The sequence below is a fragment of the Salvelinus sp. IW2-2015 genome, linkage group LG22 (genome assembly GCF_002910315.2).
Source record: "Salvelinus sp. IW2-2015 linkage group LG22, ASM291031v2, whole genome shotgun sequence".
NCBI lineage: Eukaryota > Metazoa > Chordata > Actinopteri > Salmoniformes > Salmonidae > Salvelinus > Salvelinus sp. IW2-2015.
Genome location: NC_036862.1, coordinates 37,002,324 through 37,017,402, shown reverse-complemented (window position 1 = coordinate 37,017,402; position 15,079 = coordinate 37,002,324). Strand labels below are relative to the sequence as shown.

General features: G+C 48.3%; 2 protein-coding genes across 2 annotated transcripts in view; both read right to left on the bottom strand.

The window, feature by feature from the left end:
• cwf19l2 (CWF19 like cell cycle control factor 2) overlaps positions 1-5,580 on the bottom strand; it is a 50,892-nt gene extending 45,312 nt beyond the window's left edge. The window contains 3 exon segments of the mRNA XM_070433891.1: positions 2,629-2,739; positions 3,025-3,135; positions 5,453-5,580. Of these exon segments, the coding sequence (XP_070289992.1) occupies positions 2,629-2,739; positions 3,025-3,135; positions 5,453-5,545 (315 nt within the window). The 5' untranslated portion in view covers positions 5,546-5,580.
• A 4,591-nt stretch (positions 5,581-10,171) lies between these two features.
• On the bottom strand, positions 10,172-13,960 carry LOC139022747 (cell surface glycoprotein 1-like). The gene is made up of 3 exons (XM_070433890.1): positions 13,810-13,960; positions 10,923-12,835; positions 10,172-10,789 (listed from the first exon to the last, which is right to left on the bottom strand). The coding sequence occupies exons 1-3, from the start codon at positions 13,958-13,960 to the stop codon at positions 10,172-10,174; spliced, it is 2,682 nt and encodes an 893-aa protein (XP_070289991.1).
• Between the last annotated feature and the right edge of the window lie 1,119 nt (positions 13,961-15,079).

Below are 15,079 nucleotides of genomic sequence, written 5' to 3'. Positions count from 1 at the left end.
TCTGTCATGTCTGTGTGTCTGTCTGTGTCTGTGTGTCTGTCTGTGTCTGTTGTTGTCTGTCTGTGTCTGTGTGTCTGTCTGTGTGTGTGTGACTGTCTGTGACTGTCTTGTGTCGTGTGTCTGTGTCTGTCTGTGTCTGTCTGTGTCTGTCTGTGACTGTCTGTGTCTGTCTGTGTCTGTGTGTCTGTCTGTGACTGTCTGTGACTGTCTGTGACTGTCTGTGACTGTCTGTGACTGTTCTGTGTCTGTCTGTGTCTGTCTGTGTCTGTCTGTGTCTGTCTGTGACTGTCTGTGACTGTCTGTGTCTGTCTGTGTCTGTCTGGTGTCTGTCTGTGGTCTGTCTGTGTCTGTCTGTGATTTAAGTGGTGTCTGTGCCCTCAGTGACTGTACATACAGTGAACTCAAACTCATTCCTCTCCTCTCAGAGAAAGACAGGGCAGTGTCCTAGCCCCGCCAGAGAGGGAGGAAAGATTCCTAGCCCAGACAAAGAGAGGGGAGGGGGACCCCTTAAGCCGAAAGCTTATTGGACACTAAGAAAGCTTTGTTGTAGAGCATTTAACACAAAATCTGGGGATGGGCCAGCTGAGTATAAGACTATCATCTGCATATAAATGGATAGGAGAGCTTGGTACTGCCTGAGCTATGTTGTTGATGTAAATTGAGAAGAGCGTGGGGCCTAGGATCAAGCCTTACAAAAACCCATAATYACAAATTGAAAACATGTTTACAAATGTATTGAAAATTAAATAAAGAAAAAAATGTCCTTTACATAAATATTTACACCCTAGAATCAATACTTTGTAGAAGCACCTTTGGCAGCCTCCCGAGTGATGAGTCCAGGCTCTGTCTCAGCCTGGCCGCAAACCAGGAGACGCATGGGGCGGCGCACAATTGTCCAGGTTAGGAGAGGGTTTGGGCGGCAGGGATGTTCTTGTCCCGTCGCACTCTAGCAACTCCTGTGGCGGGCCGGGCGCAAAGCACGCTGACACGATCGCCAGGTGTACGGTTTTTGCTCCGATACATTGGTGCGGCTGGCTTCCGGGTTAAGTGGGCTTTGTGTCAAGAAGCAGTGCGGCTTGGTTGGGTTTCGGAGGAGGCACGGCTCTCGACCTTCGCCCCTCCTGAGTCCGTAAGGGAGTTGCAGCGATGGGACAATTGGATACCACGAAATTTAAATAATAATAATAACAATAAAAAGAGTTACCTTTGGCAGTGATTACAGCTGTGAGTCTTTCTGGGTAAGTCTAAGAGCTTAACACACCAGGATTGTACAATATTTGCCCATTATTCTTCTCAAAATTCGTCAAGCTCTGTCAGATTGTTTGTTAATCATTTTTAGATCTTGTCATTGATTTTCAAGTAGATTTGAGTCAAAACTAACTTGGCAAATCAGGAACAMTCACTGTCTTCTTGGTAAGCCATCCAGTATAGATTTGGCATTGTGTTTTAGGTTATTGTCCTGCTGAAAAGGGAATTCATCTCCCAGTATCTGGTGGTAAGCAGACAACCAGGTTTTCCTCTATAATGTTGCCTGTGCTTAGTGCCATCCAGTTTAATTGTATCCTGAAAARGTCCCAGTCCTTAACAACTACAAGCATACCCATAACATGATGCAGCCACCACCACGCTTGAAAATATGGAGAGTGGTACTCAGTAAAGTGCTGTATTGGATTTGTCCCAAATATAACTTTGCACTCAGGACAAAAAGTGAATTGTTTTGGAATAGTTGTACTCTGCACAGGCTTCATTTGCACTCTGTCATTTAGTTTAGTATTGAGGAATAACTACAATGTTGTTGATCCATCCTCAGTTTTATCCTATTACAGCCATTAAACTCTGTAACTGTTTTAAAGTAACCATTGGCCTTATGGTGAAATCCCCGAACGGTATCCTTCCTCTACGGCAACAGAGTTAGGAAAGACACCTGTCTCTTAGTAGTGACTGGGTGTATCGATACACCATCCAAAGTATAATTAATAACTTCACCATGTTCAAAGGGATTTCAATGTCTGCTTTTGTTTTACCCATCTACCAGCAGGTGCCTTTCTTTGCGAGGCATTGGAAACCTCCCTGGTCTTTGTGTTTGAAATCCACTGCTTGACTGAGGGACCTTATAGATAATTGTATGTGTGAGGTACAGAAAAGAGGTAGTCATGAAACAAAATTCACATCACATCCTCCACTATTATTGCACAAAAAGTGAATCCATGAAAATGATTAAGCAAATGTTTACTCCTGAACTTATTTAGACTTACCATAAGAAAAGGGTTGAATATTTATTGCCTTGAGACATTACAACTTTTAGATTTTGTATTAATTTGTAAACATTATACCACTTTGACATTACAGGGTATTGTGTATAGGCCAGTGATAAAAAGTATTATTATTATTGTTTTTTTAATTGCTATTTAATCCATTTTAAATTCAGGCTGTAACAAAATGTGGAAAAAGTCAAGGGGTGTGAATACTTGCTGAAGGCACTGTGTATGTTCAGGACAGAGGACAGGAAGCCCAAGAGGGAATCAGAATGAAAGGGGATGTGAGAGGAAAAGAGAGGTGAAAGGAAAAGAGAGGTGAAAGGAAAGGAGGGAGAGCAACACAAAGATATGCCAGTCCAATGACGCTTACCTCTGAGCTGGACCCATCTCCTCCTTCAGCTCTCTTCTTCTCCTCCTTCTTCTTCTTACTCTTCTTACTCTTCTTGGCCTTTTTCTCTTTCTTCTTCTTGCCTGAAACCTCCTGAAGGTGACAGAAATGAGTGGGCCTGATTAAGATATGCAAAACGAAGTGATCATTATGAAGAGGTGATAGATAGGATAAAGGGTTTGGAAACATCAATAAGCAAGAGCTACAAAAAAGATGACGGTATGAAAAACAGCTCAGCTCTGGGTCTACTGTTACTGGATGACAACCAAATATTGACTRCGGGGTCAACAATACTACTAGGCCATGCAGAGGATAGGGAGGTCACACAAGCTACCTCCTTAAAAGGTCATGGGGTTACCAACGCAACGACCTGCTGACCTGTTCTAGCTGCTGCAGTCGGAGGTCAACTTCAGGGAGCATCCAGGTGTCCTCTCCTCTCTGTCTCTTCAGCTCCTTCCTCTTCTCCTCCTTCTCATACTGCTGCTTCGCCTGAGGGAGTGAGGAGGAGACGAAGTGAGAGAGAGAGGAAGAAGGGAGAGATGAGGTGAGAAAGAGAAATAAATGGAGATAGTTCAGGTGTGTCACCATTTCACAAACACCTCACACTGTATTTATATAGTCAACACAGCTGCTCAGGAGATAACATGGACCCCACTACTCTGTGTTGATGTTGTGTGCATGACATGCATATGTATGGTGTAAGGTGTTAAGTGATTGTATGTGTGTTCTGAAGGAGGAATTTAACCATGTTAAACTGAATCCGGAGTGGTTGCGTCACAGCCCTTATCTCCCTGCAGCAGTGTTTGTCCTGCCATCCCCTGCAGACGCCATTACCTGATTGATGACACCTCATATTTGCACACACACACACATACACACACACACACTGGTGCGCCTCGATCAATCACACCACTGTAAACACTAACAATCTGCTTCCATTGATGCAAGCGTCCATCCGCCTTGTCATTTCCTTCCTGTCTTCAGAGAGCACAGTGTCATTTGCTCTGTATTTCTCTCTAGTAATCCATTGTAAAAGTGATCTTAACACCATACAAAATGAAGGAGCTGYTCGTGGACTTCAGGGAAAAGCAGAGTGAGCACGCCCCTATCCAAATTGCMGGGACCGCAGTGGAGAAGGTGGAAAGGTTGATGTTCCTTGGCGTACACATCACTGACGATCTGAAATGATCCACCCACACAGACAAACCAAATTGTACTTGTCACATGCGCTAAATACAACAAGTGMAGACCTGAATGCTTGCGTTCAAGCCCTTAACCAACAATGCAGGTTTAAGAAAAATAAGAAGTAAAAGTAACAAAGGCAGTGTGGTGAAGAAGGTGCAACAGCACCACCTCTTCAACCRCAGGCGGCTGAAGAAATTTGTCTTGGCTCTAAGACCCTCACAAACCTTTACGCACAATAGAGAGCATCCTGTCGGGCTGCATCACAGTCTGGTACGGCAACTGCACCGCCCGCAACCACAGGGCTCTCCAAAGGGTGGTGCGGTCTGCCCAACACATCACCGGGGGCACACTGCCTGCCCTCCAGGACACCTATAGCACCTGATGTCACAGGAAGGCCAAAAAGCTCATCAAGGACATCAKCCACCRGAGCCATGACCTGTTCACCCCACTACCATCCAGAAGATGAGGTCAGTACAGGTGCATCAAAGCTGGGACCGAGAGACTGAAAAACAGCTTCTACCTCAAGGCCATCAGACTGTTAAATAGCCATCACTAGCCGACTACCACCCGGTTACCCAACCCTGCACCTTAGAGGCTGCTGCCCTATATACATAGACTTGGAATCACTGGCCACTTTAATAATTTAATACTAGACACTTTAATAAAGTTGACATACTGCTTTACTCATCTCATATGTATATACTGTATTCTATTCTACTATATTTTAGTCAATGTCACTCCGACATTGCTCTTCCTAATATTTATYTATTTCTTAATGCCGTTATTTTACTTTTAAATTTGTGTGTAGTGTTGTGAATTGTTCGATATTACTGCACTGTTGGAGCTAGGAACAAGCATTTCACTACACCAGCAATAACATCTGCTAAATATGTGTATGTGTAACATTATAGCTTTCGTCTCTCTCCTCGCCCCTCCTGGGCTCTGCACACATCGACAACAGCCACCCTCGAAGCATCGTTACCCATCGCGCCACAGAAGCCGCGGCCCTTGCAGAGCAAGGGGAACTACTACTACAAGGTCTCAGAGCGAGTGACGTCCCCGATTGAAACGCTATTAGCGCGCACCACCGCTAACTAGCTAGCCATTTCACATCGGTTACATATGTGGCCAATAACATTTGATTTGATCACCTGAGACAAGGTGGGTAGACAGAGGCAGAAAGAGGCAGGCACCAGCTCTGTTATGTACAACCTCGCCACCTAGTGTTTGCCATATTCACATTCACATCACACGGACGTCCCAATGATCACTAATAGCGAGGACCATGTGACTTCCTCTCACTGTTTTGATGTTTGCTAGCGAACTGGCTAAGATAGCTAGCTACACATATATGCTGTACTAGCAAGTATGTAATAGCATTATTCAAACGACTTATCACTGTATAATATTGAACATACGTATATGTAGCAATTGCAAATATTGAAGAAYATGCATCACAAAACTAGCTAACTAATTCGTTTGGCAGACGTTCAGGCTATCTATTTGTTAGCATTCAACTAGTTGTTGCAGCCATACACTTGGATTTTGTACTGACGTTATATCAACGTATCTTACATTGCGCATGTAGACTAGTGTCTACTTATAAAGCACACATATTTACCTTCTGAATAACCTCCTCCCTGGCTTTACGTTTGTATTCTTTTCGGTCTTCGATGCTGTTAACACTTTCAAAACTGCCCCCGTACGTCGCCATGACACTGCCGTTGAATGTGCTTCCACCAACTGTCGCAAAGATATTTACGACCCCTGAAAATACATTGTTTCTGGTTAATGTAGTCCACTGCAGTGGATCGTACATACAAATAAAACTTTTTTTTTTAAATAGATAGAAATACAGTTGTATTTTGTGAATGTGTGAACAAACAGATATAAAAACCAACCTGGATTACCTCAAACATTATTGTACAGGTAGTAGGGCAGTGCACTCATTCCATAACCGTTCAATCCCCCTTCTTTTAGGCCTTCATTTAACATTTTCTCTGTTCTCAATCTCACTGTGTCTGCAGAACACTACTTGAGAGAAGGGATATAGTGTAGCTCTCAAATAATTAAAATCGAATTCTCGTTCTGTGGTAGCTCCAGTGTGTTATGCTGGGTAGGCTAAAGGAAAAGGGATTGTACAGTATAGGCCTGCCTATGACAAGGCCAAGATGTTTACCATAATAAGGAATGCAAAATGGCCTATAATGAATAGGAATGTATTGCAATGATGTTGTCTTGATGTCACTATCCATTTGATCAATACACTGTGGCCAGGCAGACATCTAACCACCTTTAATTTTCAAAAAATTCAAGTGCCTGTCTGAGCCAGACAACAGCAGCAGCGCAACAATCAATAGCCAGATAAAACACCAGGTACGGTAGACTCCAGCCTCCTCCTCCTTTTAACTACATAACTGTTTTTTCAGTCCCGGTGGACTCAGACAGTCGCAGAGGTAATTTACCGAGAGCCATTTCTCAATTATCACGGGGCTGCTTTGAGATACCGTCACTGCCACGAACAAGAGCCCATTACCCCGAGATCCATTCAGCTATTTAACTCGTCTGTTGGACCTTATCTCATTATGATTGGTGTGTGTGAGTGTGTTCGGTGCGTGTGTCCATTTCAGGTGCGGTCTACAGAGAGCCAGACTCCCTGACAGCACAAATGTGGTCCTGAATACTGATACTCAGGCTGCTCAGGGACCATGCAGTAGCAGATATAGAGGGGAGCGATAGGGAAATGAGAGGGAGAGGGAAGTAAGGAGCAAGACAGAGGAGGATGGGAGAGGGAAGAAAAGTGATCGAGAGGCAGTGTAGTGACCACGACGATCCCAGTTTACAGCAGAAAGGGGAGGGACGGAGAGGAGAGATGAAGACAGCGAGCAAGAGAGAGACAGAGAGGAGAGAGAGGAGCATACAGTTTTTGATTAGCTGGACATTTGGGGCCCCTCTCTGTGATTGTCTGGTACCGCCGTCATTGAGATGAATTAGTCTGGCATTGGGAAGCAATGGCGGCAGCAGCAGACCAACACACTGCACTAAAAATACCAGAACTTACAGTGACTCAGCCTGGCAATGAAGGGTACTTAAGGAATAGTTTACCCCCAAAACGAATGTTTCCATAATACCAAAGTCTTCTGTCTAACGGAGGTATGAACACTTTGTAAAGTGAACTATTCAGATGTTTCAAAGACACAAATACACTATACCCCTTCAAATTAGTGGATTTGGCAATTTCGCCACAACCGTTTTTCTTTTTTTTCTTTTTTCCCCTTTATTTAACCAGGTAGGCTAGCTTTGAGAACACCTTTATTTAACTCAGGTAGGAAACACCTTTAGTTAACCAGGTAGGCCAGTTAGACACCTTTATTTAACAGGTAGGCTAGTGAGGAACACCTTTATTTAACCAGGTAGGCTAGTTGAGAACACCTTTATTTAACCAGGTAGGCTAGTTGAGAACACCTTTATTTAACCAGGTAGGCTAGTTGAGAACAAGTTCTCATTTGCAACTGCGACCTGGCCAAGATAAAGCATAGCAGTGTGAACAGACAACAACACAGAGTTACACAGGGAGTAAACAATAAACAAGTCAATAACATGGTAGAAAAAAGAGAATCTATATACAATGTGTGCAAAAGGCATGAGGAGGTAGGCAATAAATCGAATAATTACAATTTAGCAGATTAACACTGGAGTGATAAATCATCAGATGATCATGTGCAAGTAGAGTACTGGTGTGCAAAAGAGCAGAAAAGTAAATAAATAAAAGCAGTATGGGGGTGAGGTAGGTAATTGGGTGGGCTATATACCGATGGACTATGTACAGCTGCAGCGATCGGTTTAGCTGCTCAGATAGCAGATGTTTAAAGTTGTTGAGGGAGATAAAAGTCTCCAACTTCAGAGATTTTTGCAATTCGTTCCAGTAGCAGGCGCAGAAGAACTGGAAGGAAAGGCGGCCAAATGAGGTTTCAGCTTTAGGGATGATCAGTGAGTACACCTGCTGGAGCGCGTGCTACGGGTGGGTGTAGCCATCGTGACCAGTGAACTGAGATAAGGCGGCACTTTACCTAGCATAGCCTTGTAGATGACCTGGAGCCAGTGGGTCTGACGACGAACATGTAGCGAGGGCAGCCGACTAGGAATACAGGTCGCAGTGGTGGGTCGTATAAGGTGCTTTAGTACAAAACGGATGGCATGTGATAAACTGATCCAGTTTGCTCTGAGTAGAGTATTGGAAGCTATTTTGTTGATGACATCGCCGAAGTCGAGGATCGGTAGGATAGTCAGTTTTACTAGGGTAAGTTGGCGCGCGGTGAGTGAAGGAGGCTTTGTTGCGAAATAGAAAGCCGACTCTAGATTATTTTGGATTGGAGATGTTTTGATATGAGTCTGGAAGGAGAGTTTGCAGTCTAGCCAGACACCTAGGTACTTATAGATTGTCCACATATTCTAGGTCGGAACCGTCCAGGGTGGTGATGCTAGTCGGGCGTGCGGGTGCAGGCAGCGAACGGTTGAAAAGCATGCATTTGGTTTACTAGCGTTTAAGAGCAGTTGGAGGCCGAGAAGGAGTGTTGTATGCATTGAAGCTCGTTTGGAGGTTAGATAGCACAGTGTCCAAGGAAGGGCCAGAAGTATACAGAGTGGTGTCGTCTGCGTAGAGGTGGATCAGGGAATCGCCCGCAGCAAGAGCAACATCATTGATATATACAGAGAAAAGTCGGCCCGAGAATTGAACCCTGTGGCACCCCCATAGAGACTGCCAGAGGACCGGCACAATCGCCATCCCGATTTGACACACTAAGACTCTGCTGCAAAGTAGTTGGTGAACAAGGCAAGGCAGTCATTAGAAAAACCGAGGCTACTGAGTCTACCGATAAGAATATGTTGCTGACAGGTGTGTAAAATCGAGCACCCAGCCATGCAATCTCCAAAGACAAACATTGGTATAATGGCCTTACTGAAGCGCTCAGTGACTTTCAACGTGGCATCGTCATAGGACACCACCTTTCAAACAAGTCAGTTCGTCAAATTTCTGCCCTGCTAGAGCTGTCAACTGGAAACAGCTGATATTGTGAAGTGGGAACATCTAGGAGCAACAACGGCTCAGTCGCAAAGTGGTAGGCCTCACAACTCACAAACGGGACCGCCGAGTGCTGAAGCATGTAGTGCGTAAAAATCGCCAACACTCAGGACAAGAACTGTTCGTCGAGGGCTTCATAAAATGGGTTTCCATGACTGAGCAGCAGCACACAAGCCTAAGATCAGAATGCCCACCCAGGCGTCGGCTGGAGAGGTGTCAAGTTTGCTGACATTGGACTCTGGAGCAGTGGAAACGCATTCTCTGGAGTGATGAATCACACCTCTCACCATCTGGCAGTCCGACGGACGAATCTGGGTTTTGCAGATGCCAGGAGAACGCTACCTGCCGAATGTATAGTGCCAACTGTAAAGTTTGGTGGAGGAGGAATAATGTTCTGGGGCTGTTTTTCATGGTTTGGCCTTTAGTTCCAGTAAGGGAAATCTTAATGCAACAGCATACAATGACATTCTAGACAATTCTGTGCTTCCAACTTTGTGGCAACAGTTTGGGGAAGCCCTTTCCTGTTTCAGCATGACAATGCCCCCATGCACAAAGTGAGGTCCTACAGAAATGGTTTGTTGAGATTGGTGTGGAAGAACTTGACTGGCCTGCACAGAGCCGTGACCTCACCCCATCCAAAATCTTTGGGATGATTGGAACGCCGACTGCGAGCCAGGCTATCGCCCAACATCAGTGCCGAACTAATGCTCTTTGTGGCTGAATGGAAGCAAGTCTGTTCCAGCTCTAGTGGAAAGCCTTCCAAGCAGCAAAGGGGGACCAACTCCATATTAATGACAATGATTTTGGAATGAGATGTCCACATACTTTTGGTCAGGTAGTGTTTCACACGTTACTTCCCATTCAACACCCTGGGGCTTTTCTAACACTTATAAACTAAATACATACATTTGGAGTGAAGGAAATCAAACAGACACTTTCCTCATTAATTGAAGGGCATTATGTTTTTCAATCTTTATTTTTACAAAAATCAGAGAAAATAAACGCATCATTGTCTCGTATAATTGTCTTGTCTTTATCTGATGAGGTGAAAATAAAATGTATTTCCGAATTCAATGTTTTTCAGTTTAGGGAACTAATTTATTCAAATCTGTGTGCTGTTTGTTTTATCTGTCTCCAGTCTTCCCAATATGACACAACTGGTCATGGTAGCTGCTCTGTACGGTCACCCTTCTAACCTGACACAGGATCTCTAATCAATCACATTTTGATATGTCACATGTGCCGAATACAACAGCTCTAGCTCCTCTTCTGGAACACATGGTAGTAGCGGTGAACACAGGGCTGGGAAGCGGGGCTGGGGGTAGGGCTGGAACTGGAGCAGGGTTGGGGGTAGGGCTGGAAACTGGGAGCGGGGTTGGGGGGTAGGGCTGGAACTAGCGCGAAGTAGGGTTGGGGTAGGGCTGGAACTGGGAGCAGCGGGTTGGGGGTAGGCGCTGGAACTGGAGAGCGGGAGCGGGTTGGGGGGTAGGGCTGGAATCTGGGATAGGGTTGGGGGTAGGGCTGGAACTGGGAGCAGGACTGGGGGTAGGGCTGGATGGAGCGGGAGCAGGGCTGGGAGTAGGGCTGGAACTGGGAGCGGGAGCGGGGTTGGGGGTAGGGCTGGAACTGGGAGTAGGGTTGGGGGTAGGGCTGGAACTGGATAGCAGGGCTGGGAGAAGGGCTGGAACTGGGAAGCGGGAGCGGGGTTGGGGGGGTAGGGCTGGAACTGGGAGTAGGGTTGGGGGTAGGGGCTGGATCTGGGAGCGGGAGCGGGTTTGGGGGGTAGGGCTGGAACTGGGAGTAGGGCTGGGGTAGGGCTGGACTGGGACAGGCGCTGGGGTAGGGATGGAACTTGGGAGTAGGTTGGGGGTAGGGCTGGAACGGGAGCGGGAGCGGGGTTGGGGGGTAGGGCTGGAACTGGGAGTAGGGTTAGGGGTAGGGCTGGAATTGGGAGCAGGGTGGGGGTAGGGCTGGAACTGGGAGCAGGGGTTGGGGGTAGGGCGCGAACTGGGGCGGGAGCGGGGTTGGGGGGTAGGGATGGAACTGGGGAGCGGGAGCGGGGTTGGGGGGTAGGGCTGGAACTGGGAGTAGGGTTGGGGGTAGGGCTGGAACTGGGAGCAGGGATGGGGGTAGGGCTGGAACTGGGAGCGGGAGACGGGGTTGGGGGGTAGGGCTGGAACTGGGAGTAGGGTTGGGGGTAGGGCTGGAACTGGGAGGCAGGGTTGGGGGTAGGGCTGGAACTGGGAGCAGGGTTGGGGGTAGGGCTGGAATGGGAGCAGGGTCTGGGGTAGGGCTGGAACTGGAGTAGGGTTGGGGGTAGGGCTGGAACTGGGAGTAGGGTTGGGGGTAGGGCTGGAACTGGGAGGGGTTGGGGGTAGGGGGAACTGGGTGGGTTTGGGGTAGGGCTGGAACTGGGAGCAGGGTTGGGGGTAGGGCTGGAACTGGGAGCAGGGTTTGGGGTAGGGCTGGACTGGGAGCAGGGTTGGGGGTAGGGCTGGAACTGGGAGTAGGGTTTGGGGGTAGGGCTGGAACTGGGAGTGGGGTTTGGGGGGTTAGGGCTGGAACTGGAGCGGGAGGGGGTTGGGGGGTAGGGCTGGACTGGGAGTAGGGGTTGGGGGTAGGGCTGGAACTGGGAGCAGGGCTGGGAGTAGGGCTGGAACTGGGAGCGGAGCGGCGGTGTTGGGGGGGTAGGGCTGGAACTGGGAGTAGGGTTGGGGGTAGGGCTGGATCTGGGGAGCGGGAGCGGGTTGGGGGGTAGGGCTGGAACTGGGAGTAGGGCTGGGGTAGGGCTGGAACTGGGAGTAGGGTTGGGGGTAGGGCTGGAACTGGGAGCGGGAGCGGGGTTGGGGGTAAGGGCTGGAACTGGGAGTAGGCTTGGGGTAGGGCTGGTCTGGGAGCGGGAGCGGGGTTGGGGGGTAGGGCTGGAACTGGGAGTAGGGCTGGGGTTTAGGGCTGAACTGGGAGCAGGGCTGGGGTAGGGCTGGACGGGATAGGGTTGGGGGTAGGGCTGGAACTGGAGCGGGAGCGGGTTGGGGGGTAGGGCTGGAACTGGGAGTAAGGGGGTGTAGGGGTAGGGCTGGAATTTGGGAGCAGGGTTGGGGGTAGGGCTGGAACTGGGAGCAGCGGTTGGGGGTAGGGCTGGAACTGGGTAGGGTGGGAGCGGGTGGGGGGTAGGGCTGGAGACTGGGAGGGGAGCGGGGTTGGGGGTAGGGCTGGAAACTTGGGAGTAGGGTTGGGGGTAGGGCGGAACTGGGAGCAGGACTGGGGGATGGGGGTAGGGCTGGAACTGGGAGCGGGAGCGGGTGTGGGGGGTAGGGCGGAACTGGGAGTAGGGTTGGGGGTAGGGCTGGAACTGGGGAGGGGTTGGGGGTAGGGCCTGGAACTGGGAGCAGGGTTGGGGTGAGGCGCTGGAACTGGGAGCAGGGTTGGGGGTAGGGCTGGAACTGGGAGTAGGGGTTGGGGGTAGGGTGGAACTGGGAGTAGGGTTGGGGGGTAGGGCTGGAACTGGGAGTGGTTGGGGGTAGGGCTGGAACTGGGAGGAGGGTTGGGGGTAGGGGCTGGAACTGGGAGCAGGGTGGGGGTAGGGCTGGAACTGGGAGCAGGGTTGGGGTAGGGCTGGAACTGGGAGTGGTTGGGGGTAGGGCTGGAACTGGGGTGAAGGGTTGGGGGTAAGGGCTGGATGGGAGTGGGTTGGGGGTAGGGTGGATGGGAGCAGGGTTGGGGGTAGGGCTGGAACTGGGAGCAGGGCGTTAGGGGGGGTAGGGCTGGGAGCAGGGCTGGGGGTTGGGTTTAAGGGTAAGGCTGGGCGCGGGCTGTAGGCTGGGGATAGGCTGGGGGAGGGCTTGGGGCTGGGAGCAGGGCTGGGGGTAAGGCTGGGGATGGGAGTAGGGCTGGGAATAAGGCTGGGGCTGGGAGCAGGGGCTGGGGGTAGAGGGCTGGGGGTAGGGCTGGGTATAAGGCTGGGGGTAAGGCTGGAGTAATTACTCCTTTCCACAAGTTTTCAGATTAAATATGTGAAAGGAATGTACACAACTACATGATTATAAAGCTCCCCATTACTGGCCTGCCTGTACACAAGCTCATCGAGAGATTCATGAAGACATTTTCATCCTTATCAAAGCCATCCAATTTACTCCACATAATGAAAACCAGCAGTGGACAAATTACAGTCAGATGAGCGAGCCACAATATCACAGCATAGTAGGAGAAGGGAGAGAGTGAGGAAATTGATAGCAGTATAATCTTTTTCAATAAAACTGTTGTTCGGAGGAGAAATGTAATTAAGCTTTATGAGTCATTCGCTCTAGCCTCTAAGGAGGGATCTGGCTGGAGGAAAATTTCATATAGTTCTTTCATCATGTCAAGTGCAAGAACGCAACACACAACACACACACACACACACACACACAACACCAACACAGTCCACACACACACACAACACACACACACACACACACAACACAACCACCACACACACACACACACACACACACACACACACACACACACACGACAAAAAATGTACATTCACTCTTGCTCATACACAGAGACAGACAACAAAAGGTCACATTCGCTTCAATTCAAAGTAGTGATGTTAATCACACTAAAGAATGGCTGAGGGGGAGAAGCAGTCCTCTGCAGGTATCCTAATCCATTTTCACAAAAATAGTGTAACGTTAATTACTGTAAATTGTCTTCATCGGGGTTCGCAAAGCTGAGACATTTTGCAAAAAGAGTCTGTGATAAGCTTGTAATGGTAGGCTAATTGAATTGAGAGAAGAGAGAGAGCCGCAGGGTCAATAAACAGAAACTCTCTCTCCTCCATTGATAGTGTTATTAAAGATGCTAAGTATTTATAAACTACCTCACAGAACCCCTTACCCACCGCAATTAACTTTCCGGGTTGATGCCCAGGTAGTTTCCGTTTTCCAGAGCCCACATCAGCGAGAATGGTTTCTGGTTCGAGGGAAGACAGCGAATGACACAGCGCAGGTGGCTAGGGAGGTGTCGAGTGATGCTGAAGGGACCAGCGATCCCCTTGTACATGTTGTGACCAATTTCCGCCTCCACACGGCAGGCGTCAGTCAGTACACACAGAGACACACAAAAACATAAATCCCATCTCCTTTACAAACCAAGGAGCTCACCGCAGTCACATGGTGTGCGGCACAACTTACGGAAGGTGAGAGAGGTCCTGGTGCCCCTCCCCTTAGGGTGAGYTTACTATGGTTAATGAGGTCAGAGGTCACTGCAGCAGGAGATTCTGGGTCACAGGCTGGCACCACGTCAAACTTCCTGGGGGTTATTAGTTGGTAGAGCATGGCACTTGTGGGTTGTGGGGTTGTGGGTTCGATTCCCACGGGGGAACAGTACTAARAAATATGAAAATGTATGCACTTACTGCAAGTCGCTCTGCATAAGAGTGTCTGCTAAATGACTAAAATGTAAATGTTTCCTGTAAAAAACACAGAAAACACACATTTTAAAGGATAGTTCACCCAAATTACAAAATGACATTGGTTTGATTACCCTGTAAGCAGTCTATGGACAAGGAKTTTCTATCAGCATATTGATTGCCCTATGCACAGGGGTAATACACTCGATCACTGCTACTGTAACTTTCGTAATGCAAATCCGACCACGACGCCATCTTGCTCCTACTGTCTTATAGGCAGAAAGTCAAACAAGATGTACCAGTGACTAGAACCATTCAATGCTGGTCTGACCAATTGGAATCCACACTTCAAGAATGTTCTGATCACACGGAATATGTTCCAGTCAGCCTCAGAGAACAACATCGACCTATACGATGACTCGGTGAGTGAGTTTATAAAGAAGTGCATTGGAGATTTTGTACCCACTGTGACAATTAAAACCTACCCTAACCAGAAACCGTGGATGGATGGCAGAATTCGCGCAAAATTGAAAGCACGAACCACTGCATTTAACCATGGAAAGAGGTCTGGGAATATGGCTGAATATAAACAGTGTAGTTATTCCCTCCGCAAGGCAATCAAACAAGCAAAATGCCGGTACAGGGACAAAGTGGAGTCGCAATGCAACGGCTCAGACACAAGACGTATGTTGCGTGGTCTACAGGAAATCCCGGAATACAAAAAGAAAACCAGTCACGTCACAGACACCGACATCACGCTTCCAGACAAA

What these genes read in the sequence shown, in the direction of transcription:
- LOC139022747 (XM_070433890.1), bottom strand. Translation starts at nt 13,960, where the DNA reads ATGTACAAGGGGATCGCTGGTCCCTTCAGCATCACTCGACACCTCCCT. An exon ending in CCTGGGCATCAACCCGGAAA is followed by an intron (nt 12,836 to 13,809) that starts GTTAATTGCGGT and finishes CTCTACCCCCAG; the next exon opens with CCCCTGCTCCCAGCCCCAGC. An exon ending in CCAACCCCGCTCCCGCCCCA is followed by an intron (nt 10,790 to 10,922) that starts GTTCGCGCCCTA and finishes CTCCCGTTCCAG; the next exon opens with CCCTACCCCCAACCTACTCC.